General features: G+C 61.8%; 1 protein-coding gene across 3 annotated transcripts; it reads left to right on the top strand.

Moving 5' to 3' along the window:
• The first annotated feature begins 1,154 nt into the window (after window positions 1–1,154).
• Window positions 1,155–21,556, top strand: HDGFL2 (HDGF like 2). 3 transcript variants are annotated; one of them, XM_039247626.1, is made up of 16 exons: window positions 1,155–1,295; window positions 3,627–3,703; window positions 3,803–3,941; window positions 10,180–10,371; window positions 15,679–15,792; window positions 15,899–15,970; window positions 16,726–16,888; window positions 16,965–17,040; window positions 17,118–17,430; window positions 18,417–18,514; window positions 19,248–19,321; window positions 19,432–19,502; window positions 19,813–19,914; window positions 20,014–20,221; window positions 20,833–20,965; window positions 21,245–21,556. In XM_039247626.1, exons 1-16 carry the CDS (start codon window positions 1,224–1,226, stop codon window positions 21,345–21,347), a joined length of 2,007 nt encoding a protein of 668 aa, XP_039103557.1. In that variant the 5' UTR covers window positions 1,155–1,223; the 3' UTR covers window positions 21,348–21,556. The 3 variants fall into 3 exon arrangements, with proteins under 3 accessions (XP_039103557.1, XP_039103558.1, XP_039103556.1); XM_039247627.1 differs by having other exon boundaries at window positions 16,723–16,888; window positions 21,248–21,556; XM_039247625.1 differs by having other exon boundaries at window positions 16,723–16,888.
• The last annotated feature ends 4,078 nt before the right edge of the window (window positions 21,557–25,634 follow it).

Below are 25,634 nucleotides of genomic sequence, written 5' to 3'. Positions count from 1 at the left end.
ATCCTGCGTGTCTCCAGTTAAACCACATCCTCCAAAAAGCCCTCCCCGTTCCTCCCCCACTGCTCAGCATTTTCTTAAAAAGCTCTTTAGCTCTTTTGAGTTCCTACAAAGGGTCCTAATTACAAAGAAATTAAGTGGCTAACAGCATCTAGTGCTCCCAGTATTTCTGATTGCAGGCACAGTGTATAGCGCTTTAGGGGTGATGAAATCACTTAACTTTTACCCCCCTCTAAGATAGGCACCATTATGAGTCCCATTTTATAGGTGGGTAGACTAAGGCACAGAGGTTAAGGAATTTGGTCACGGAGTGCGCAACAGTTTTCTGGAACGAATATGCCTAATGGGTATCTTGTGGCTCAGGACCCCAGGCGCGCAAAATATTCAGGCAAGTGAAAAAGCACTTGCCCGGTGCACTCTGGCTGTTAATCCTGAAAGCACCTTAAGCCCCGCCCCGCCCAATCCCCGCCCCTCCCAATCCCTGCCCCTCAGGCCGGCAAAGGCGCGTCCCTATTTTGAGTTGAACCTCTCCTATCACCATATCCAATGGCGAGCAGCCGTTTTAGCCCCTCCCTCTGTGCTAGCCAATGTCTGCTCCCTACCTTGAAGCCCTTTCGAGTGGTAGCCAATGGCCTGCGGCCCTCCGTTGGGCCCTGGCTCGTGGATCGGGCGGCTTTCAAGACCCCGCCCGCTGCATTGATTAGGCCTCCGTTCGGCGGTAGCCAATGGCTTGCCTCCTACTTTTAAAGCCCTCCTTCTGTGGTGGCCTATGGCCCGCCCCTCTTCCCCAAGCCCCGCCCCGAAGAAGCTTGGCTGCCCGCCTCACCACTCCCTGAAAGCCTTGGTTTCCCTCCTCCTACCTTTCCCCTTTCACCTCCCATAACCTCCGCCCCGCTCCCATTAGGCTTCTGGGTCACGCCTCTTGGCTTTGCCCGTTACCCAATCCCGTTAACTTGCTCTGCTCCAACCCCTCTTCTCATTGGTCTCTGTGCTCCTCTATCCCCGCACGTGGTCCTGAGCGACGGCATCTCCCGCCCGTCACGGGGGGAAGGCGGGACTTCCGGAAACACGCGGCCCAATAAGCAGGCGCCGGCTCTCTGCCCAGGCGGCCATCCCCGCCCCCTCGGCGCTCCGCTCCCGCCCCCGGCTTCGCCTCCCGCTGCCGCCGCCGCCGCCGCCGTAGCCGCCGCCGCCGCTTCCTGCGGCCTGGACCTCCCGCCGCCAGCATGCCGCATGCCTTCAAGCCCGGGGACTTGGTGTTCGCCAAGATGAAGGGCTACCCGCACTGGCCGGCCCGGGTGAGGCCGCGCGGGAGATGGGCCAGGCGGGGGGGTGGGGCAGGAGGGGCCCCGGGCCTGAGTGGCCCGTGCACCAGGGGCCTGGGGGTCCCCGGGCATTAGGGACCTGTGCAGCGGGGGTCTGGGGTCCCAGGCCTGAGGGGCCCGCGTAACGGGGCTCTGGGGACACCGGGCCTGAGGGACCCGCGTAACGGGGGTCTGGGAGTCCCGGGCCTCAGGGAGCCGAACAACTAGGGTCTGGGGGGGGCGGTGTTCGGGCTTCAGGGACCCGCATAACGGGGACTAGTGGCCCCGGCACAGAGGGACCCGCGTAACGGGGGTCTGGGGGGCCCACGTACCTCAGGGACCCGTTTAACGGAGGGTTTGCGAGGGGTGGGGGCCGGGCCTGAGGGAATCGCGCCAAGGGTCGTAGGGTTTGAGGGACCTGGGGGCTGAGGGAGCAGGGTTCAAGTTCAAGTATTTGAGAGAGTAGGTGGTGTGAGGGGAGCTGAGGAACGTGGGGTTTAAGAAGAGGAATCAGACTGATGGGAAGGAGGCGCCTCAGACTGGAGGATCTCATTGTGGGGCCGCAGGCCATTTGTGAGGGTGGGCTAGGGTGTAGGGTGCAGTAAGGGAGAGGGGTGAGGGGGGCCGGGGGAGCCCAGGGCTGGAAACGGGGCTGGGAGCTGTGTGCACAAGGTCACTGAAACTGAGCGGATTCGTGTGAGAATGCGGGGCGCCGCCGACCCCGGGTCCGAATGAGACTTACTTGAGGAACCCTGGGCACCCCTCCCCCATTCTCTGCCGGAGGGACTGGTTAGGGTGTGGGGTTGAGGGAGATCTCAGCGTGGTCCTCCCTGACGCTTGAATTAGATACCTTTTCAGCCTCAAGCCCGAGAGAGAGAGCATCTGAGGGAAGGGGTGGAGCCAAGGGGACTTTGGGGGCCCCCTTTAGAAGAGCCTGAGATCCAGGGGACCCAGATGGTGCGCGGGGTGCAGGTCTGAAGGGCATCCTGAGTCTGGGAGTCCCAGAGAGGGGCGCACCAGGCACTACCGAGGGCAGGCCAGTGTGGAGGAGGGACCCGGAGGTCACCATCCCCAGGTCTTAGGGATACAGTCGCCCCAGAACCTTTGCTGGAGTACGCGTGATGGGACTGTAGGAGTTTGGGGGGTGGGAGGCTCCGGCAGCAGCGGGGGGCCTTGGGAGGATAAGGCTGGAACGGGAGGAGCCCAGGGTTTGCCCAGGCAGTACCGGCAGGTGGCTGGAGATTTCAGCCTCGCCCGCTCTGGGTAGAAGTGGGCACCACGCGGACCTGGGGGTTTGGGTGCCACAGGGGGTCAGGAAGGCGCTCAGGGGCTGGTGCCGCTGCTGGGATGTCCAGCCTGGGGCTCAGAGACGGGTCCTGGGTGACTTGAAGCCGGGCCCAGAAGGCGTGGCCAGCCGGTCCTCAGGGTGATGAAGTTTGGGGAAGCTTCTGTGCAGGACAGGGATGCTCAGATGGAGGCCGGAGGCCCAGGGACCAAGGCCTTTGGAAAGTAGCCCAGAGAACCGAGGAAGGAACCTGGGGTGGGGGTGGGGAGGCAGGGAAGGTTCCAGCAGCCCCCCAGGCATACAAGAGGATGGGGAAGGAATGAACAGGGACCAGAAAACTCACTTTAACCAGATTTGCTTGGGCATCTATTCTGGGGAGACCCTGGAGCCCTGAAACTTTGCGGGCACTTCCCTTCTTTCCAGAGTACCAGCTTCTCCCTCTCTTCCACCCACCCCTCCTGCCGGCTCTCCAAGCCCCGGAACATTTCCAAGCACCCGATTGGAAGTGAAGGGGCTGGTAGCCTCCTGTGGGGAGGTGACTGACAGCTGCCGGGGCCCATGGGCCTATAGGGAGAGGGTGGGACTTCCTGGATGCTCAGGGCCTGTCTCCTGCTGCCCACCCCCCACCCTCTGCATCCTTGGAGCTGCCAGCTGCAGCCTCTGGGAGAGAGACCCCCCCCATCGCCTCTGTGCCGGGGGGGGGGGGGGGGTCCCGAGGGAGGGCCCTGAGAGTTTCACAGAAGCTGAGCTTGGCCCCACCTCCTGGTTACCCAGGGGCCTCATATTTGGCTTCGCTCAGGTGAAGCACCCACCTTGGAGGCAGAACACTCTGGGGGGAGGGGCCAGGCATGCATGGGGGCAGGGTCACATAGAAGAATGCAGATGCCTACCTGGGCTGAGCCCTGTCTCCCTCAGCTGCAGGCTCCCTTCCTCCCAGCACGCCTTCCGCCTTCCCCAAGTAACTTGGTGGATCTCTTGGCCATTCCCTGGCTCAGCTGTACCCCCCCCCCCAAGCCCGTCTGACCAGCCTCTCCCTGCAGATCGATGACATCGCCGATGGTGCCGTGAAGCCCCCCCCCAACAAATACCCCATCTTCTTTTTTGGTACACACGAAACGTAAGTATCCTCCGGGGGGTGGGTGACCTTCCCACTTGGTGCCTCACGGGTGCCCCGACTCACCTGGGGCTGGCCCTGGCCCGTGCTTCCTTTCTCCAGGGCCTTCCTGGGACCCAAGGACCTGTTCCCTTATGACAAGTGTAAAGATAAGTACGGGAAACCCAACAAGAGGAAAGGCTTCAATGAGGGCCTGTGGGAGATCCAGAACAATCCGCACGCCAGCTACAGCGCTCCTCTGGTGAGTCCCTGGGGCGGAGAGTGGCTGGTGGGTGACTGCCGACCCGCACTGGGCACCACAGGCAGCCTTAGTTGGCCTCCGGGCAAGGACAGAGGGCTCGTTCCCCTTCCACGCTGCTGATAACCCGCACAGCCGTCGTTCTCGGTCTCTGTCCTGCCGGAGGGAGGTAGCAGTCGTGTGACCTCCGCAGCCCCACCCACTCTGTGGCAGGAGCACGTCCCCTTCCCAGTCGCAGCCACCAGACACCTCTCCAGACACTGGCAGGTGCCCCCTGGATGGGCTGGAGGGGTGCAGGATCCCCCGGGGTGAAAACCCCTGCTCTAGAATTCTTGCAGCTCTGAAAAAGCCTTTTGTTTTCTCAGGGGAAAAAATTTGCAGTAAAATTCATGGAAAGCCTTGCGAGGCCGCGGAAGGGCGGCAGAGAGCCCCGGTGCTCTGGGCACTTGGGGGTGAGATGCAGATGAGAGGAGGCTGGCCTGGGCTCCCCTGCTCTGCTCTCAGCTGCCTTGTTTGGGGTTTTGTGCAGCCAGTGCAGACGCTGAGCTGCGTGGCTTCAGGAGGGGCGGGCTGGAGGCTGGCTGGGAGGCCGAGCTCCCTGACTGCAGGCCACAGAGCCATTCACTGCGGAGAAAAGGCCCTGAGGCCTGGTCTGTGAGGGGCACGCAGGACTCAGAGGGTCTGGTTTGGGTGCGCGATGGACCCAGGATCACTGCAGTGTCTAGTCCTGTGTGACCACCTGGGGTCTCCGGGCTCTGCTTTCCTGCGTCTCAGCACCTCCCCCCCCCCCCCCCCCCCCCCCCCGAAGGCACTGCTGTATCCAGTGATCAGCAGTCCATGAAGCAGATGGACCCACGTCTTGCCTTCTGGGAGCTCATGGTCCAGAGTTCGGTCTGGTTCACCAGCTGTCACTTGAGGGCCGAGGGTCTGGCACCCTCTTCTCGACGGGCCAGGCTCACATTTAGCGGATGTTGGCGGGGTTTTCCTTTGGCCTCCTGGGATGGGTCCAGGAGAAGGGGGTCCCCCGCCTTGGCCACATCCCCCCACCCTGTATCTCCCGGTTGCATGCGCCCCCATTGCGGGGGGTGTGGGTCGGAAGGTCTTTCAGGCAGTTGGGCTCTGTGCGATCCTTCTCTGGCCCCGGCTCAGATTCTGGTTGGGTACGCGCTGAGCTTATTGCCTGCTGGTGAATCATCGCCCCATGTAATATTTATTGCACACCCGCGGCTTGGGAAGTGCTGTGTGGCTGCCTGCCCTCGAGGAAAGAAACTCAACAGTGGTGCAACCTTGACGTTCAGCTGGCCCCACGCAGATTCCCCAGGGCGAGAAGCAGCAGTGAGTGTGAGAGCTGGGCCTGCCAAGCCTGTGGCTCCGAACTGAATGTCTGTTTAAGATACAGATGCATGGGCCTCACTTTGGAGGTTTTGGGGTCAGAGTGGAGGGCTCAGGGCCGGGCCCTGTGAGGCATTTGTTACTGCGCATCAGTCTAGATGTTGCTGATGGAGCCAGGCCACAGGCGGGCTTTCGGAAGCACTGCCGTACGGGTGCCCGGGCACTCTGTTCGTTCACGCTTTAAGTTTTTTGTGTATCTCTACATCTGGTGAGGAAGTGCAGACTCAGGGCACCAAACTGAAAAGGGGGTGTACGAGGGAGCGTAGCTGTGTATAGCGGGGAGGTCAGCCCTCCTTCCTGCTCACTGTGATTCAACATCCAGTCGAGAGAGCCACAGCTACTCACTCCTGGCACACTCGCCAAGTTCTGTGTTCGCCGCAAACCTACAGCTTTCCCTTCTAAAGCCTAGAATTCCTTTTTTTTTTTTTTTTTTTTTAACGTTTATTTATTTTAGAGAGAGAGAGAGTGCGAGTGTGCGCACATGGGGAGGAGGGACAGAGAGAGAGGGAGACAGAGGATCTGAAGCGGGCTCTGCGCTAACAGCACAGAGCCCGATGGAGGGCTCGAACTCCCAAACCGTGAGATCATGACCTGAGCCGAAGTCAGATAGTTAACCGACTGAGCCCCCCAGGCACCCCCGAAGCCTGGAATTCTTAACTTTGCTTATTGTTCTCCAAAATATATCTTTTTTTAAGTATTTTTTTATACTGTCACCTGTCGTGGTGCTCAAACTGACAACTCAAGTTCAAGAGTCGTATGCTCTTCTGAGCCAGCTAGGCTTGCCCCCAAACTTATCTTGACTGTTGGACTCTGTCTGTTCGACAGCCCTAACTCAGCTGGCTCTGTCACAAAGAGGGGGCTGCAAGCCCCGTTCCCTCACCACCTTGCCAAGCCAGGGGCCAGGAGTGGTATCATAGTGTGGCTCCAGCTTCATGGTCTTCTTGGTCTAGTCCTGAGGGTGGCCTGGGTAGGGGATATCTTTTCCATTTTACAGATGAGCAAACCGAGGCCCAGAGGGACTCAGCTAGAATCAGAGACCTTTTAGCCCTAAACCGGAGTTTTTCAACATTCATGCCTGGATCATTCTCGGGGGGGAAAGGGGGCTCCTGTGGGGTTTTGAGCAGCATCCCTAACTCCCCCCCCACTCGATGCCAGGAACACCCCCTCCCCCCCAGTTTTGGCAGCCCTGGGTGTGTCCCCAAACACTGCCAAATGATTTGTAGGAAACAGAATCACTCCTGGTTGAGAACCACTGACAAAGGTTTTTCTGGAAATACATCTTTGTCCCTCAGTAGAGGAACAGGGGCCTGTCCAGGCTTCTCAACCTAGTTAGCGTGAGCTGGGGCTAAAGCCTCGGCCTCCCATGTCTCAGGCTGAAATGCATCGGGCACGGGTGTGGGGGCCTGGAGGAGGGCCCAGAGAATAACCTCTACTCAGTGGGTCTGGGTGTGTGAGCCCGAGGACCTGGGTTCAAGTCCTGGATCTAGCACTAGTGTGCCGTGTGCCTTGCGAGTCCATGTCATCTCTCTTAGCCTCTGTTTTCTCATCTGAGACAGAGGCTCGTGGTAGCATCAGCCTGTCACCGGGCTGTGGGGGCAACCCCATGAGCAAACGCACACCAGGCACCTGGCCCGGTGACATAGGTGCTGAGCAGGTGATGGCGTGGTTGGGAACGAGGCAGGCTGTTCCCTTCCCTTTCCCCCCCCCCCCCCCGCCCATCACCCCCCTGATCCATGAAGACCGTGAGAGAAACTGAGGTTCGCCTCACTCGCCCGACCTTTGGGCGATGGTTGGAGGTTTGCCAGCTCTGGGCCTTTCTTCCTGGTTCCTCTCCGTGCCTCCTACTTCTCTGTGGGGGTCAGATTTCCCTAGAGCTTTGCTGGCAGGCAGTCAGACCCCAGGGCCTGACCCCCAGGGATCCAGAGTCCGTGGCCTTGTCTACAGGCACAGCGCAGGGCTTGCCACCTACGTTCTTGGAGAGTCCCCTTTCCCACCTGCAGCAGGCCCAGCTCTGGCTGGACGTGAGACGCACAGGTTGGACCCCATGTGATCAGGAGCGAGGAGGGATCCCAGCAGTCGCTGCGCCCGGTGGCCCCTGCTTAGAGGCTGGCGGCCTGCCTCTGTCACACTTGAGCTGTCATGCTACTTTTTCGTCATCTGCACGATGAGGGTGGCCGCTCGCACCCAGGACGCACACGCACGCAGCTGCCAAGCTCGGTAACCTCTGCCCCTCACCGCGGCTGCTATGGTGAGAACGGGCGCCCTGGCGGGAGGCGTGACAAAGACCACCTGGAAGCGTGGTTCTTCTCTCCCAGTGTTTTAGGTTGGGGTCCCTGACCTGCTTTACTCTTGTCAAGCATTATCCAGATGGGGCCCGGTCACCATACCTCCGGGGAGACAGAAGGTGCTGGGTGCTGAGGGCAAGGTCCCTTCAACACCTGGTCCTTCCTGGCCTGTTCGCCCGGCTGTGTGGAGGCCAGGGTGGGCTCACGACCCCTCAGCCAGGGCAGGCCCGAGGGCTTCCTGCGGGAGATCAGGCACGGGCAGTGGGGGCCGGGTGCCCTCCTGTCTGCGCTCAGCCCATGTTGCCCCTCCCATCTTTTGTGCCTTTCTGTGCTGGCGTGTTGCCGAGGCCTCCTCTGGTCCTGGGTCCAGCGCTGACCCTGGTTCCCTTCCGTCCCAGCCCCCTGGCCGCCCGCGTTCCCGCCTCCCGTTGCTCCCTGTTCCTGGTCTGTCTTGCGTCCCGCAGGCATGGCCTTGGGGGCTCCTTGCTCGAACTCAGCCCCTTTCTGTCCTCCCTGCTTCTATCTTGGCTGCGCTTGGCCCCACTTCGCTCCATTGACCCCGGCTGTGGCCCCACCAAGGGGACGCGCCTTTCTGTTGTTTCTGTGACGAATTTGGGAAATTCGCTGTTTTAACCGTTTTGAGCACACACTACAGTGGCTTTTATATGTTTATAGTGTCGTGCAATTGTCACTGCTCTCTAATTGAGAACATTCCATCACCCCTCAAGGGAACCCCCTTCCTGTTAGCTGTCACCCCCAATTCACCCCTCCCTGCAGTCCCTAAGAACTCCTTTTTTTTTTTTTTTTTTTTGAGAGAGAGCGAGAGAGCTTGATTAAGGGAGAGGGGAGAGAATCCCAAGCAGGCTCCATGCCCAGCATGCAGAGTCCGGGGTGGGGCTCGATCCCACAACCCTGGGGTCATGACCTGAGCCGAAATCAAGAGTCAGATGCCCACCCGACAGCCAGCCAGGTGCCCCGCCTGAGAACTCCTCATCAGCTTCCTACTTCTGTTAATTTGCATATTCCAGATATTTCACAGAAATGGAATCCTATGTGGCTCTTTGCTTCCAGCTTCTTTCACTGGGCCTGTTTTGGGGTTCATCCAGGCCGTTGCGCCTATCAGTTTCCATCCGCTTCATGGCTGAGTAGTATTCTGTTCTATAGCTGCCCTGTATGTTTGATTTTTTTGCAGACAGTAGCTCTAAAGAGTCACAATCTCTGTCTTAAAAGAAATCAGCTACCCAGTAAAGAAGTACCATGAAATAACACGGTCAGGTATTACCCTCGGACCCGGCTGGATGCCCCAGGAATGTGCTCTGTTGTATCTCTGCGTTTCCTTGTCTTTCTCCCCATTAGACTGTGAGCTCCCCGACGGCAGGGACCCCGACTCGTCTCGAGCCCCCATCCCGGCACAAGGTCTCGGACGGTGGGTGTTCTGTGACACTCACTGGGTGGAGGTGACCAGGGCCCACCCGTTGACCTCCCACTAACATCAGACGTCCAGCACGGGTTCAGAAACAGGCCCGAGAGACCCTGTGGCCTGACGGTCATTGTGCAGCTGGCGGGTCCCCGAGGCCCTCCCTAACCCTGCGTCAGCCCTGGCCCAGCCCTCTAGCCCTTCCTTCCCCCCCGCCCCACACACCACCCCCGTCCCTCCCTCTCTCCGTGCTGGCCACACCGACCGTGCCCGGCTCCCTCTTGCTCTTCCTGCCCCTTTGGATGCTTGAGATGACTCGTCAGCTAAAACGTCCCAGCCTCCAAGGATTCCTCCCCAAAACGCACTTGAAAACACTCCTGCTGCCTTACACCCACCTCTCCCTGAGTCCTCGGCACCCACGTGCCGGTGTCCCCCCACTTCCCCGTGGTGACACAGTGTTCTGCTCTCGGCCTCACCCGCTAGACGGTGAGCTCTCCGGGAGCAGGGGCTGCGCTGCGTGCTCCTCTGCGCATGCTCGCTGCCTGCCCAGCACCGCGCCCAGAGTCCGCTCGGACGCCCGCCTGGTGTGTAAAGGAGCCGGGCACGTGGCGAGCACAGACGCGTCGTCTAAGTGGCCGTTGTTTGTGTGGCTGTTCTTGCCTGACTGGACACTGGGGTAAAACGGAAATCGAGGGTCCTGGAAGTTTAAGCCTGGAGTCTTGTCTTTGTCACGATGAGCATGTGAATGATGAAAAAGCAAACTTTGGTGGGCCTCTTGGCAGCCTGGGCGCTGCCCTGAGTATGGCTTCTGCCCCGCCCTTGCCACAGGATGGCCTGTGAGGCCAAAATTGTGCCATCCCCCCTCTTGCTCACATGTGGAAACTGAGGTCCTAAGAGGCTAAGTCACAGACTGGCCCGAGGTTTGATCTTGAACCCTAGCACCCGCCGCATGTGTCCGTCCTGCCGTCGAGCCTCAGTTCTTCAGGCTTTCTGGGCTGCAGGTCCCCAGTTTGGAAGGCGAAGAGGTCAGACCTTGACATTTGAGACCCCGCCATGGATCTGCCCTCGGGGTCACCATCCTGGTTGGGGACACCACCCAGACCTGCTGGTGACTCGGGGTCCGTGCCCCCCTGCTCTTGCCCCCTAGCCGGTGAGTTCCTCGGACAGCGAGGCCCCTGAGGCCGACCCGGCGGGCGGGAGTGAGGACGACGAGGTCCGGGGGGTCATGGCCGTCACAGCCGTGACCGCCACAGCGGCCAGCGACAGGATGGAGAGTGATTCCGACTCGGACAAAAGCAGCGACAACAGTGGCCTGAAGCGGAAGGCCGCAGCCCTGAAGGTGGGTGGGGGTGGGGCGGGAGCCCTTGGCCTGGTTGGGGGTAGGGGTGGCAGCCCAGCCTCTCTCTGCCCCCCACCCCCAGCAGCTTGGGCTTCCTCCCCTGCCTTTCTTGTTGTTAATGCACGGTTCCACCATGATTGATTTCATTTATTTGTACTGGTTATCGTGTTTCATGTGTGTCACTTCATTAATCTTTGTAAGGTTGCCCAGTAGATATTACCGTTTCCGCCTTGTAGATTGTCATCTCGGGGAGGGCGTGTCCTTAACCCCCGCTACAGTGTGAGCCGAGATGCTTCCCTGTGTCCACCGCCTTTCACTCAACACCAGCCAGGCTGCACAGACACCAGCAGAAGGAGAAGCCACGCTTGGGAGTGGCTTTTCCTTCCCAGGAGCCTCCTGGCTGAAGTGATGCCCTTAAGACAAATGCGCAGATACTTTTTCTGGGTGTTTAACCTGGTTTTTAGAAACTGAAATACCATTCACATAGCACGACATTCACCCTGCTGGAATATACACTTCACTGGTGGTTATACATTCACAGAGCTGTGCAGCCGGCCACCACTGACTAGTTCTAGAACATTCCATCACTCCATCACCCTGTCCCCCTTAGCAGTCACCCCCCATCCTCCAGCCCCCGGCCCTCACAAGCCCCCTCCCATCCATGGATGAGCCTCTTCTGGACGTTTCACGCATGTGGACTCACCCCGCGTGGCCTCCTGTGTCTGGTTCCCTCCCTGAGTGTCGTGTGTTCAGGGTCCGTCTGCGGGGCCGCGGGGGTGGGTGCCTCGCTTCTGCTCGTGGCCGAGGGACGTGCAGGTTCGCGGTAGGCACATTGTATTTATCAGTCAATAGACATCTGGGTTGTGTCCACTTTTGGCCGCTGTGAACACACTACTGTGCACGTGTGTGTGAAGGTTTCTGTGAGGACTTGACTTGTCTGTTCTGGGGATAGTCTCTCGTCCTTTCTCTTCTCTGCCTCTTGACTGCGTCTAACCATTCGGGTGCGGGATGAAAGACCAGGATCGAGTGCCAATTTCCTTGACAGGCTCAGGCTTTCCTGTCATTACTTATGATAATAACATTTGCTTTGGTTCCAGTCATCACACTAAGCCCCGCTCATTACAAGTTATCAGATGCAAAAGGTGTGGAGAAGCTGGTAGAAAATACCCGTGTAGGTGCGAGGGCTTCTGTGCCGGGCCTGGAAACACCCTGGCGGGTTTCTCTGCGATCCGAGTGTGCGTCATGCAGGGTGTAGGTGGGGGTGTGGGTGGAGTTCGGGTGGGGGTGGCAGTATGGGTGGGGGCGTGGGTGGGGGTGGAGGTGCAGGTGTGCAGAGCACCGGCAGCCATACACGGTGTGTGTTTGCTGAGTGTTCCTTGGTCATGAAGTACTGTTTTACGATGGGGTCATCCGTGGTTGAGCAGCGTCTATGATTTCTAACCCATATGTTATTAAGACTGTTGGGCGCTTGGGGGCCACCTAGGAGGCTGTTCAGTTAAGTGTCTGACTCTTGATCTCGGCCCAGATCACGATCTCATGGTTCTTGAGTTCAAGCCCCGTGTCCCCTCTCTGTTCCTCTCCTGCCCGCTTGCTCTCTCTATCTCACTCTTTCAAAAGTGAATGAATAAACATTTAAGGAAAAAAAAAGGTTGGGCATTTAGCTACCCCCTCCCCAAGTTTTTATGGTGTACTTGGCATCGTTTTGTCAAATTCCCTGTTATTTCTGCTTACAGTCGTTGGGGACATTAAACAGAAATGTGTAGAAAACAGCCCCATCCGTGCCACCCCTGAGGGATGAACCCCTACTGGGTTTTTTGTGTTTATTAATTTTTTAAAGTGTATTTATTTTGAGAGAGAGAGTGTGTGTGAATGCATGGGGGAAGGGCAGAGAGGAGGACAGAGGCTCGGAAGCAAGCTCTGTGCTGTCAACTCAGAGCCCAATGTGGGGCTTGAACTCATGAACCACGAGATCCTAACCTGAGCCAAAATTGGACGCTTAACCGACTAAGCCACCCAGACGCCCCATAAGTTTTTATTTATTTATTTTTTTAAATGTTTATTCATTTTTGAGAGAGAGAGCGAGAGAGAGACAGAGCACAAGCAGGGGAGAGGCAGAGAGAGGGACACACAGAATGGGAAGCAGGTTCCAGGCTCTGCACTGTCAGCACTGAGCCAATTGTGGGGCTCGAACCCACAATTTGTGAGATCATGACCTGAGCCAAAGTCCAATGCGTAACCAACTGAGCCACCCAGGCACCACCCCCCATCTAAATTTTTTTTAATGTTTACTTATTTTGGGGGGAGGGAAGAATGATTGGGGGAGGGGCAGAGAGGAAGGTAGACGGAGAGTCTGAAGCAGGGTCTGTGCTGAAAGCAACGAGCCCAATGTGGGGCTCAAACTCATGAACTGTGAGACAACGACCTGAGCCAAGTCAGATGCTCAAATGACTGAGCCCCCCCAGGCGCCCCTAAACCCGTTTGTAAGTCAGTGCCCACTCATTTTTTGGGTCACTTTTGCATTAAACAGATGTAAGTTCTGATCACAGCCCCCTTAACCACACCAGGGAACACTTAAAAGCCTGTTTCCTTGGGAGCCCCACCCCCCGCCCACCCTCAGCTCTCCTTTCTCTGACCTGCAAGGGGCCGTGGTTTTCCCTTGGGGCCAGCTTTATCCGTCGCTCTTTAGTTAACACTGATTTGCTGGTGTTTTCCTGTGGATCCACGTTCTGGTCGTCTCACCCGTCCTCTGAGTGGTCCCACTGCGGGCCCGGGCCTGGCCCCGAGCCGCCCGGCAGCCTCTCTGTTCTCTCTGGGGTTCCAGCATCTCGCAGCCCTGGGCCCCTCCCCACTGGCTCCCCTCGCACCCTGGCATGGGGTGGGGGGCGGCTGGGGTACCCTCCGTCCTCGCGATTCCTGTCCTTTGCCTGGGGAGCTGCCACGTCCAGCTTCCCCAGAACTTCCCGGTGAGTCCGGAGGGACGTGAGCCGGCAGCACACAGTGCCCCAGGGCCACAGCCCACCTCTGTCCCCAGAGGGCATGTGAGGTGCCCCCGGCTTTGGCACAGCTGCCCATGAAGCGGGGCCAGGCTGCACACACGACCGCACAGCCCTGCAGGTCGGGCCCCAGACTCGCCCGTCCCTTCCCTGACCTGTCCCCAGCCACACCGCCTTCCTCCGCCTTGCCGTCTCTCCTGTCCCCCCGTCCCTTCCCCGTCCTGCCCTGGTCCCCCCACGCGAGTAACCCTCCTCGCAGATTTGCACGGAATGTTTCCACCCGCCTCTCCTGGCTGGAACACGTGTAGACCGTAGGGGCCTTATCTCTCCCCAGTGCGTCACCGACCGTGTGCGTGCGCCGCTGGCCTCAGAGCACTGTGGATTCGGCCGCCTGCACACCAGGAAGTACCCCTGGAGGCGGCAAGTCCGAGCTCAAAGCGTCGGCAGGGCCTGGCTCCTCCTGAGGCCTCTCCCTGGCTGCAGATGTGGTGCCCACATCCCGTGGCCTCAGTGCTCATCCCTCTGTGTTCACATCCCAATCTCCTCTGCTTATCAGGACACAGGTCCCACTGGATTAGGGCCACTCCAGTGACATCTTAAGTATGTCCTTAAAGCAAGTCCCTGGTCTCCAAACAGTCCCGTTCTAAGGTCCTGAGGGTAGGGGCTTCAACAGATGAGTTTTAGAGGGACCCAGTTCAGCCCATCGTGCCTCGGACAGGGCACAGAGCAGGGAAGACGCTCAGGTGACAGTGGTCAGGACAACCAACGCGTCTCCAATGAGACAGGGCAGAGGGAAGGCGCCGCAGAACTCGGCACTTGCCGGCGGCGGGGGGGTGGGGGTGGGGTGGCCTGCGTGGTCTCTGGCCGAGACCTGCTTCTAAAGCTCAGGTCTCTCCGCTTACGTCAACCTCTTTGGGTGGGTGTCGGAACATGTGGACCCCTGAAACTGAATTCAGGTTGTTTGCGTGTATGGGTTTGTGTGTGTTTATTTTTAATTTTTTTCTTTTAAATGTTTGTTTATTTTTTGAGAGAGAGGGAGAGCACAAGCAGGGGAGGGTCAGAGGGAGAGAGAGACAGGGAGAGACACAGAATCTGAAGCAGGCTCCAGACTCTAAGCTGTCAGCACAGAGCCCAACGCGGGGCCCGAACTCATGAACTGTGAGATCATGACCTGAGCAGCAGTCAGATGCTTAACCGACTGAGCCACCCAGGTGGCTCTGTTTTTTTTTTTTTTTTACCTTTTTATTGAGGTGAGATTCACATTAAAAAATCAGCCACACTAAAATGCACAGCTATGGGGCGCCCGGGTGGCCCAGTCGGTTAAGCGTCCGACTCTTGATTTCGGCTCTGGTCATGATCTCACAGTTTTGTGGGTTCGAGCGTTGGGTCAGGCTTCGCGCTGGTGGCACAGAGCCTGCTTGGGATTCTCTCTCTCCCACTCTTTCTGTCCCCCGATTTGTGCTGTTTCTGTCTCTGTCAAAATAAATAAACTTAAAAAATAAAACGCACAGCTCGGTGGTGTGTAGTACGTTCACAGCATTTTTGCACCCACCACCTCTGTCTGGCCCCCAAAGGGACGTGTTTCAGGGGAAAGGATACCGGCATTGTTTTCTTCTTCGTTTTTTTTTTTTTATTATTGTGGTAAAGTACACGTAATATGAAATTTGCATTCTTAACTGCACAGCTCAGTGACATTAAGCACATTCACACTGTTCTGCAAACACCCCCCACCATCTGTTTCCAGAACCTTCCATCTCCCCAAACTGAGACTCCGTCTCCAGGAAACAGTGACTCCCCACCCCCTGCCCCACCCCCGGCTCCCACCATCTACTCTCTGTCTCTGTGGACGGGATGCCTCTAGGGACCCCGTGAGTGGGGTCACGCAGGACGTGTCCTTCCATGTCTGGCTTCTGTCACTGCACAGTGTCCTTAAGGTTCAGGATCCCTGTTTTGTTTTGTTTTTGTTTTTAAGTTTATTTTCTTAGCACGTATGCATGTGCACGTGAGCAGGGGAGGGGCAGAGAGGAAGCGAGAGAACCCCGATGAGGCCCCGCGCTGTCAGCACAGAGCTCAGTGCAAGGCTCCGACCCATGAACCGGGAGATCATGATCTGAGCTGGATCTAAGGGTCTGATGCTTAACCGACTGAGCCCCCCTGCCCCCCCAGCGCCCCGGGATCCCTGGCTTCTAATCAGCCCCTTCCGGGGTCCCTGTCCCCCTCGCCAGGATCCCAGAACCGGGTGCGAGCGGCCAGGCAGGAGGCGGCTCTGCCAGGCCGTCCAATCGCTCACATGCTCGGGCTGCCCTCTTTCTAGATGTCCGTCTCAAAGCGAGCTCGAAAGGCCTCCAGCGACCTGGATCAGGCGAGCGTGTCCCCATCCGAGGAGAACTCGGAAAGCTCCTCCGAGTCTGAGAAGACCAGTGACCAGGTGAGCGGGTGGCTGGCTCCAGGGGCAGGCGGGTGCGCCCACGGGAGCTGCGCCATGGCCGTGGCTGGCCTGTGGGGCCCATGCTCAGCGCCTCCTCCCTGCCCAGGACTTCACCCCCGAGAAGAAGGCTGTGGTGCGGGCGCCTCGGCGGGGCCCCCCTGTGGGACGGAAGAAAAAGGTAGAGGTGCTTGGTGTGTGCCTCATTCCCACCTGCCTGCCCGTGGGGACCTCCGGGACACCCCTTGTGCTACCAGCCACTGTCCGTGGTTAGAGTCCGTCCTTTCTGGAGGAGGGCGGGTTGTAGGCCACCGGGGAGCCCTGGGGACCTCCACCGTCCCCCTCTGCCTCCGCTGAGGGCAGGGTGTGCAGGGCGCTTCTGGGGCCGGAGACTGCCCGCCACCGCCCCTCCTCAGAGGAGCGAGCATGTGTGTTATGTGCGTGTGTGTAGAGCGAGCCGCGTGTGCACATGTGAGTGGGGAGTGGGGTGGGGCAGAGAGGCGGGAGGAGGGCCCTCCTCTCACTAGGCCTCCCCGCCCCAGCCATATTCTGTTCTGGAAAGAGCTCCAGGGGCGCCTGGGGCTCAGTTGGTTGAATGTCCAGCTCTTGATTTCGGCCCAGGTCCTGAGCCCAGGGTGGGGGGATGGAGCCCCACCCCAGGCTCTGCACTGAGTGTGGAGCCGGCTTGAGAATCTCTCTTCTTCTGCCCTCTCACTCTCTCTCTCTCAAATAAAAAATTAAAAAAGCAATGAGCAGCTGTAACCACTGGAAACCCAGTGGCTCCCCGTGCTCCCCCACTTCCCCGAGATTGGGCCCCAGGGACCCCACACACAGCCCAGCAATGAGGCGGCTGTCTGTGGGCAGGGGGCCGCAGGGGGCTCTGGGCCCTGCCTGTGGCCTGTGGCCTCACCGCTGCGCCCCGGCCTCTCCCAGAAGGCGCCTTCGGCCTCCGACTCCGACTCCAAAGCAGAATCCGACGGGGCCAAGGGCGAGCCGGTGGCCGTGGCCAGGTCAGCGCCGTCCTCCGCCTCCTCCTCCTCTTCTTCCTCCTCCGACTCCGACGTGTCGGTAAAGAAGCCTCCGCGGGGCCGGAAGCCAGGTAAGGGCCCGGGGTGCGCCCCCTCGCCGCCCCGCGGGGCAGGGCCCGCGCCCACCGGCCGCCTCCTTCCCCGCAGCCGAGAAGCCGGCCCCGAAGCCCCGCGGCCGGAAGCCGAAGCCGGAGCGGCCCCCGAGCAGCTCGAGCAGCGACAGGTGGGCGGCGGGCCGGGCGGCGGGCGGGCCGGGCGGCGGGCGGCACGCCCCCGGGGCTCTAACGGGCGCGCCTGCAGCGACAGCGACGAGGTGGACCGCATCAGCGAGTGGAAGCGCCGCGACGAGGAGCGGCGGCGGGAGCTGGAGGCGCGGCGGCGGCGGGAGCAGGAGGAGGAGCTGCGGCGGCTGCGCGAGCAGGAGAAGGAGGAGAAGGAGCGGCGGCGGGAGCGCGAGCGGGGCGAGGCGCCCGCCCCGGGCAGCGGGGGCAGCAGCGGCGACGAGCCGGGCGACGAGGACGAGCCCGTGCGGAAGCAGCGCGGCCGCAAGGGCCGGGGGCGGGGCCCGCAGTCCTCGTCCGACTCGGGGCCCGAGGCCGAGCCGCAGAGAGAGGTTAGGGTCACTGCCGGCCGGGGGGCGGTCTGGCGCGTCCCTTCCTGCCATCCACGGGGTGGGCGGCCACCAGCCGGGGGGCGGGGGTGAAGCAGTGAGACACGGACGTGTACCTTCAAGTGAGGGCCCAGGCGGGACGTCGTGCGGAGCGTTCCCGCATGTTGGGCGCTAAAGACAAGTCGGGGGGCAGGAGCTGTCGGGGTGGGGTTTTCCGCTTTAGGTACGGTTAGCCCTGCAGGCTGTAGTGAGAAGGTGCTGCGTGCCCTTAAGTAAGGATCTGAATGATGTGAGAGGGGGTCGAGGAAGGTGTCTGGGGGAATAGTGCTCTGGGCAGAGGGCACAGTGTGTGCAAAGGCCCTGGGGCAGGACACGGCCTGGCACATTGGAGGAACAACCAGGGGCTCCATGTGGGTAGAGCAGAGAGATGGAGGGGCAGGGCGGGGAGGGCCTTGGGGGGACTTGGGGTTTTCTACCAGGGAGGTGGGAGCCCTGGAGGGCTGTGGACAGAGGACGCAGACCTGACTCCTGTGCTCACAGGTGCCCTCTGGCTGCTGCGGGTTGGGGGGCAGGACTGGGGGGGAGCAGGGAGCAGGTGGGAGGCCCCTGGAGCGTTAGTGGTGAGCCCGATCAGGCCCAGGGCCGCCCTGCAGCCTCGCAGCGCCCCGCCCTCCTGGCACTCGCAGTCCGTCTGAACGGGAGCCTGACTTCCCCGGCCTGTCCCCTCCTAGACCCAGCCCCGCATGACGGGAGGACAACACTGTGTCCTGCCTTCCCTGGGTCACACAAAGGGGACCAGGGTCCCTGCCCCAGGAAGTGCATCTCGCTGGGCTGCCCCTTCCGTGGAGCACGTAGAGGGCCCGGGAAGCTGCCGCCTGGGGTCGAGCTGGGCACAGGAGTCGTTCTGCCTGTCCCGCCCGTTCTCAGCAGTGCACAGGGGGCGGCGAGTGGCATCTGATGTGAGCCCCGTCTCTCTCCGGCTGCTGCAGGCAAAGAAGGCAGCCAGACTGTCACAAAGCACAGAGCCCTCGAGGAGACCCAGCCAGAAGGAGAAGAGAGGGCGCCCCGAGGAGAGGCCCCGAGCCAGGTCAGGCCCCACCCCGCCCCTCCCCCCACAGCTGGCTGCGGGCCCGCCTACCCCGTGCTGGCCTGCGGTCCTCAGTACCCCGGGGACCCGTCAGCCCGAACCCGGTGTCGCATTCTCACAGCCCCGTCAGCTTGCGTAGGACCCGCTGCTCCAGACTGCGGTTCTGCCCCGCGGATGCCACCCTGTGTATCTGGTTGTCTCGCTGGGGGTGGTCCTGGCATTGAGGGGGTGGGGCTGGGCTCGGGACACCCCCAGAGAGTGACCCACCCATTGTCCGCAGTGCTGAGGGGGGGACCCTGTCCCCCAGACCTCGAAGTCCGAGCTCCCCCTCCCCGAGGCAGGGGCCACAGCCCGTCCCCCTGCCCACTTGCTAAGGGGAGTCAGCATCTGTGAATGACCTGCCGGCTGGGAGTTTGGCGGCTGGCTGCCGAGGGGGATGGAGATGGGCCCTCCCGGTCGTCGATGGGGGTCAGATCCAGGCCCTTTTCAGTAGTTGGTTCACCTGGCTGTTAATTCTCAGTCGTGTGTTAGAATGATGAGCGTGATGCTTCTTAGACTTGACCTTGTTGCTGAACCGGAGGCAGGGCTGCCCGGACCAGGTCCCAAAGGGCCCTGATCCCTCCACCCGTCCCCCACCACATACATGCAGAGGCCCCGGTGGGGAGGACAGCTGTGGTGGGGCAGGGTGGCCAGGTGGCAGGTTGGGGCAGGGCTAAGGCGTGTGACTCCACAGGCCCCCAAAGGTGGAGCGGACCCGGAAGCGGTCAGAAGGGTTCCCGCCCGACCGGAAGGCAGAGAAGAAGAAAGGTGAGGAGGGTGGGCCAGCAGGACAGGTGCTGGATCCACGTGGCGCGTCCGGGCCAGGGTGGCTCCGCGGCCCCAGTCAGTGCAGACACTGCATTCTCTCCTGGCTCCAGAACCTTCTGTGGAGGAGAAGCTACAGAAGCTGCACAGCGAGATCAAGTTCGCCCTGAAAGTCGACAATCCGGTGAGACCTTCGTCGGGCGCGGAGGCTCCTCCAGGCCAGGCAGCCCCCCAGCCCCTCGTGGCGGGAGCTCCCTGAGAAGTCCTGGGAAACCGAGGCAAACCCCAGGTGTCGGTTCACCTGGGCGTCCTTCAGCAGAGGACCCCGCCTCGGGCACCGCTTGGTGTCCCCACAAGGGGGTGCCGAGCAGCCCTCCAAGTTCTGGGTCCCCACCACCATCCCTGGGGTTCCCTGTCGCTCCGCCCACGCCCCAGGGCACCCCGTGGGGTCCCCTCAGCTAGGTGCCGCCCGTCCCCTCCTCCGCCCCCTGCAGGATGTGAAGAGGTGTCTGAACGCGCTAGAGGAGCTGGGGACCCTACAGGTGACCTCTCAGATCCTCCAGAAGAACACAGATGTGGTGGCCACACTGAAGAAGGTACGCTGGGATCCCAGCGGCAGAAGGGCCTGGTGGCCGGTGGGGCCCTGCGGGGTGGGGACCAGCCGCGTCCCCTGAGCTGGGCCTCTCGTGGGTCAGATCCGCCGCTATAAGGCCAACAAGGAGGTGATGGAGAAGGCCGCGGAGGTCTACACCCGCCTCAAGTCTCGGGTCCTGGGGCCGAAGATGGAGGCTGTCCAGAAGGCGGCCAGAACCGAGACGGAGAGGGCCGAGGTGGGGAAGGCCGAGGAGGCGCCGGCCGGAGACGAGGCCCCCACGGACCAGGCGGAGGACGAGCTGAGCACTGGTGAGGAGCAAGGCAGGAGCCCTCGGGGCCCGGGCACCTCTCAGTGCTCCCCCCGCACGGCTGGAGTGGCGTCTTCCCTGCACCTGCTCGGAGCCCCTGAGAGCCAGACAGCACAGGGGTCGTGCATCGGGGGCACGTGTGGGGGCATCGCGAGGCAGGCTGGCCGAGAGGAGAAAGGGTGTCTCCTGAAGGGACAGCGACACTGGGTCCCCGAGGGACAGGAGGGCTTTCCTTCCTGCTGGGGTTATGTGGGGGCTGCCGACAGGGGCTCCCCCAGACCTTCCCAAGGGCTCGGCCGAAGCCTCGAGCCCCCGGGCCAGCCTGCAGGGGGCACCTCCTTATCCCTGTCGGGAGAGTCTGCACGCTTCTCCCCACAGCTGCTCCCCATTTCAGGCCTGGCCGTGCCGGGGCCCAGGGCTGCACACCCCGGCCTGATGAGCCAGCCGTCCCGATGGGTCTGGGAGGTGTGGGCTGGGGGCATGTGCTGGGCGCACGGGGCCGGGGCCCTTGATGCAGATGGAGGCTCCTTTAGGGCCCCTGTCCCCAAACCAGCTTGCTCACTCGCTCCCCGCGGGCAGGCTCATAGGGTCACCAGCCCCTCTCCCCACCAGATCTCTCGGCCCCGGTGAATGGCGAGGCCACGTCCCAGAAGGGAGAGAGCACAGAGGACAAGGAGCAGGGGGAAGGACAGAATTCCGAGGAGGGGCCGGGGTGCGGCTCCTCTGAAGAGCCCTTACACAACGAGTAAGTGTCCCTGGGGCTGCGCGCCCAGAGAAGGCCCCTCCCACCCGTCACCCTTGCCGCTGACCCGTGGGTCCCCCGTCCAGGGAGCTGCGCCGGGGACGGGTGCGCGGGCTCCTGGACGCGGACGCCGCCGTGGTGAGGGCCTGGGTCCGCCCATGCACGGCAGGGCCCAGCCGGGGCAGCGAGGGCGCTCTGGACCCCGCTGCACCCCCCGGGCGTGGCGCCTCTGCTGGGGGGGACGGCTGGTGCTCACTTGCGCCCGTGCCGTGTCCCCACCAGCAGCGCACGGGAGGCCCCCGAGCTGGACGCGCCCGGGAAGGAGCGGCAGGAGCGCGCCAGGGTGCGGATGGACTCGGAGTCCCTGGACGAGGAGGAGAGCTGAGCCCCGGCGGCCAGGCCCCCCCGCCCCCCGCCGCACGTAGATGCCCCAGGCCTGCCCTGGCCCCCGCCCGCCGCCAGGCCAGCAGAGCCCTGTCGGGGAAGCGCCGTGCTGTCCCTTTGTATCTGTCCCCTGGGTTGTTTTTCTGCCTAACTTCTGTGATTTCCAACCAACATGAAATGACTATAAAGGGTTTTTTTTAAAGAAAGTCACTTTTATTGACTTGGTTTTCTAGTGTCGCGGGTGCAGCTGCCCAGGACCTGTCCAGGGACAAAGGGTTTAAGCCGCAGAGGTCATAGTGAATGTGAACTTGGTTCTGACGGCGCCCCTGCCTGGCCTGGCCCTGCGTGGCTGACATGAGGGAGAGCGGGAGTGGGAGGCCTTTCTAGAAGAAACAGAGGCTCGAGTGGAGGCTGTGGTCTGACCCTCCTGTGCTCGGCCGCCCAGCACCCAGACGGGAGCAGGGGCCCAGCAGGTGGGCCTGGGCCCTGCTCTGTTTCCAGCCCGGCTGCGGGTGGCTCTGGGACCCCCGAGGCGAGATTCAGGGCCCCCAGAAGCAGTAGCTCAGGTATTCGAGCCGTTGAGGCCGGGGCGCCGCCGTGGGCTGGCCCTCGTCCTTGGCGTTCTGAGGGTGTGAGCAGTGGGGACAGGACTTGCTCTGTGACCTTGGATGAGCGGCACTCCCGCCCTGAGCTTCTCCCTCACCTGGGTAACGACCCCAGGCTCACAGGGCCGTCACGCGGATTCAGACAGACACCCGCACACGGCAGCCACTGGCCCAACACTGGCGTCCATTGCATGTCACTCACCCTGCCCCCGGCCAGGTGCCCCCAACCCCACCAAGCCCGTGGCTAGGGTGGGACTTCCTGAGCCTGGTGCCCCTCCTTTGGTTTGGCTGGACTTGCGGCCGAGTTACTGCGGTCACCTTCTGTGAACGGCTGTGCCCAGCATCTCTCCCTGCGATGACCGCGCAAGAGAGAGACCCAGGAAGGACAGGCCGAGGGGCTTCCTGACCCGTTCCCCGTGTCTCATGTGGCGGGCACCCAGGAGCCGGGGGAGCCTCTGGGGGAAGGCTGGCGCCGCGTGCTGTGCCCAGGGCACCGCATCGGGTCTGAGCAGGAGCTGTCTGCGGGTTCTGAGAAGCGGGGTTTGCTTAGCAAGGCTCGCCCCAGCTGGAGGGGCAGGTGAGGCCTGGTGAGGGTGCCCGCGTGCCATCCCTGGCATGGCTGTCCTGGGCATTGAGGGAGGTGTGGCCGGAAAGGACGGGGTGCTGTGTCCCAGCTGTTCTCCAGCCTGGGCCGGGTGTGGGGCCTCCCTGAACTCGGCCTCAGCCCAGGTGTCTGGGGGCCCACAGAGCATCAGCTCCACGTGGGCCCAGGTGGGAAGGGGCTGGTTTTATACCCCTCCCCGCCCAGTCCAGCCCTCCAGCCCCGGGGCACAGACGTGGCCTGTGGCTGCTGCAACTTCACTCTCACAGAGCCCCTTGGCCACACCGGGCGTCGGCCAAGGTGCTAGGAGCCTGCCCTGGGGTGACAGTGGCATTCTGGTACATTCTGCTGCAATGGAACCCCGTTTGCTGAGGATCAGAGTGTATGCTTCTAGAGCGAGGGCAGAGTCGGGAGCCCAGGATGGAGGAGTAAAAGAACTGAATGGAACCTTCTGGACTTGGGCACATTTTCCTTTCTCTTTCTTAATTGGAGTGCTTGCTTGAGATCCTCAGGCAAAGGCCCTCTGTTGGCGGTCTCAGCAACCCTAGGCCCCGAGATCCGGAGAAGAAGGGGTGGGTGGTGCGGGCAGGCCCTGAGCCCGGCGCATGGTGCCGCCGAGTTCACGGTCCTTGGTGCCCCGACAGGGGCGAGGCACCTTCGGGGAGCGGGAGCCGGTTTGGGGCTGGGGAGGAGGCCCCGTGGAGGTGGGCGGGGAGCGGCCTACAGCCGCTGGCCGCCGGGTGGCAGGGCGAAGGGCCCCACCAGCCAGCAGAGCGGGGGGCTGTGCTGCACGCCCCCCAGCGCCTGCTCCAGCCCCTGCCAGGCCTGGCCCACCGCCTCGCGGCTCCGGGCCAGGGGCCCTGCCGGCAGCTCGTGGGCCGAGCGGGCTGAGGAGACCAGGCCGTAGAGCTCGCAGAGGCTGTGCCGCGCCCGCCCGACCCGCTGCTGGAGCTCGTCCGGGAGGCCCTGGAGGCCGGCGGCCAGGGCGCTGTAGGCCACGTGGAGCTGCTGGAGGAGGCTGCGGGCCGCGGCCAGGGCCCCGGGGTCTGACGCCTGCGGGGGCGGGGAACAAGGTAAGCAGGGGCAGAGGGGGAGGAGCGGGGGCCTCAGCCTTTGGCTACATACCTCTTGGGGGGTGCCTTCCTCCCCTCGGCTGCTCGCACTCTGGGCCGGCGGGGACTGGCCTTCCGGAGCCTGCTCGGCCTTCTGAATCTGGAAAGAGAGCCCAGCAGAGAAGTTACGGCTTCTCGACAGGGTCCCTGCACAGACTCTCCCCTGGGGACGTTCTGGGTCTGGCCCTGGAGCCTCGTGTCTAGGCTTTTCCGGGGCATGGCAGAAAAGCTGCAAAAAAAAAAATAAAATCCTTTAAAAAAAAAAAAAAGAATTAAAAAATCTCCGCGGTGCCTTGGCGTCCCCCTCTCTCGTGTCCCACATCCCTGCTCTGGAGGCACGTTCAGAGCCCGGGCGCCTCTCGCTTCCCCTGAAAGCCACCCCAGAGGCACCCACGTCCATGCCAGGAGTCCCCCCAGTTGTGACACCCACAGATGTCCCCACAGATTGGCAAGTGTCCCTGGGAACAGGATCACCCCTCTAGGGGACACCTTCTAGGTTAGGGGCTTCCACTGACCCCCAAGAGCCTTTGCATCACATTTGCCATCTCTGACCTGTTGAGGTCATGGGAGGCTGCACACACGGCGGCGGGGGGTGGACTCAGACCCTGAGGTCACCCTGGTTTGTGCCGTCTGACCCCTTGGGGACGTATTCCGGTGTCTAGCGCGAGCACAGGTTTACTTATTATATTTCCCCATAATTAACCCTGGCTTTCCCCTCTGTGGCCCTGCTAACACTTGGCACTGGTTCTGGATAATTCTGTATGGTCACTATGGGCGTCCTGGGTCCTGCGGGGGGCTGAGCAGCGTCCCTGACCCCACCCGCTCAAGGCCAGGAGCTCCCTTTCCTGCAGTCGTGACAGCCACAGATGTCTCCAGACGTGGCCCAGTTCATTCCTGTCAAGACCCTGCCGGATGGGACTCATGGTCTTCACACGTGGCCCACCAGAGACCGTGGGGCACGGACTGACACACAGTTGTGCGCATGCCCCGGGGATCCTGATATGGGCCGCATCGCTGGGCTCTGGACTGCATGTGCATCTAGACATCTAAAACCCATGACCTTGGAGACCTGGGGGCCCTCAGAGCTGGGGGTCCCTCGCCGTCTGCGTCGGCCACAGGGGGCTACCGCTGGCCCGGGTTCAGCTCAGAGAAGGGGCCGGCATGTGGGCCGTCAGCCGCGGAGAAGCCTCCTAGGGGCTCAGTAGATGCCTGGCGGGTCGCCGCAGGTGGATGGGGGAGCGGGGAGGGCAAGGCTCTTACCAGCCTGAAGGCGTCGTCCAGCTGGGCCAGCGCGGCCCGGGCCTGGAACTGTCCGTGCTGCAGGTGGCTCAGGGCGTGCTCAAAGGCCCGCTGGCGGAAGCTGGGGGCCAGGTCGCCCAGACGCACAAAGTAGCTGCCCTGGTCGGCCGTGAGCACCCTGGGCTCAGGCTCAGAGGCGGCAAGCCGGGCTGCAAGGGGAAACGGGGTTACTCAGTCCCAGAGGCCCCGGGACTCTCCGGGCTTGGGGCTCCCGCTGGGAGGTGGCCCGGCCGTGCTGCTCGCACCTTGCTCCTCGGCATCCATGGGATGGAAGATGTCCCCCAGCTCCTTCAGCTCATCCCGGAGCGTCGCGAAGCTCATGGGTCCCTCATAGCCGTGCACTGGGGCCACGTGTGCCACCTCCTCACAGCCCAGGGTGGCCCCTGTTGCTTCAGCAGTGGCTTCCTGGGCAAGGTCCAGGCCCGTACAGAGCGTGTCCAGGGTGCTGGATTCCCCAGGGGACGGAGCTTCCCCTCCTTTGTGGGGGACACTGCAATTGGTGGGTCCACCCCACACAGGGGCCTGGGTACCAGGTAACCAGTTCTGGATGGTGCCCAGGCCAGTCTGCACTGCCCCTCGGGCCAGGGTCTCTGCCCCGCTGAGCCCAGTGGACACAGTGTCCTTGGTGCCGGTGACAATATTCTTGGTGGTGTCCAGGCCGGTCTGGACGG

The sequence above is a fragment of the Hyaena hyaena genome, unplaced genomic scaffold (assembly GCF_003009895.1).
Source record: "Hyaena hyaena isolate Hyena2069 unplaced genomic scaffold, ASM300989v1 scaffold_296, whole genome shotgun sequence".
Classification (NCBI taxonomy): Eukaryota; Metazoa; Chordata; class Mammalia; order Carnivora; family Hyaenidae; genus Hyaena; species Hyaena hyaena.
This window is presented reverse-complemented; position numbering and strand designations above follow the sequence as displayed.

Excerpts from the sequence above, each read along its gene's own strand:
- HDGFL2 (XM_039247625.1), top strand. The coding sequence starts at position 1,224 with ATGCCGCATGCCTTCAAGCCCGGGGACTTGGTGTTCGCCAAGATGAAG. Across the intron at positions 19,503-19,812 it reads CCCTGAAAGTCGACAATCCG|GATGTGAAGAGGTGTCTGAA; the intron begins GTGAGACCTTCG and ends CGCCCCCTGCAG. Across the intron at positions 19,915-20,013 it reads TGGTGGCCACACTGAAGAAG|ATCCGCCGCTATAAGGCCAA; the intron begins GTACGCTGGGAT and ends CTCGTGGGTCAG.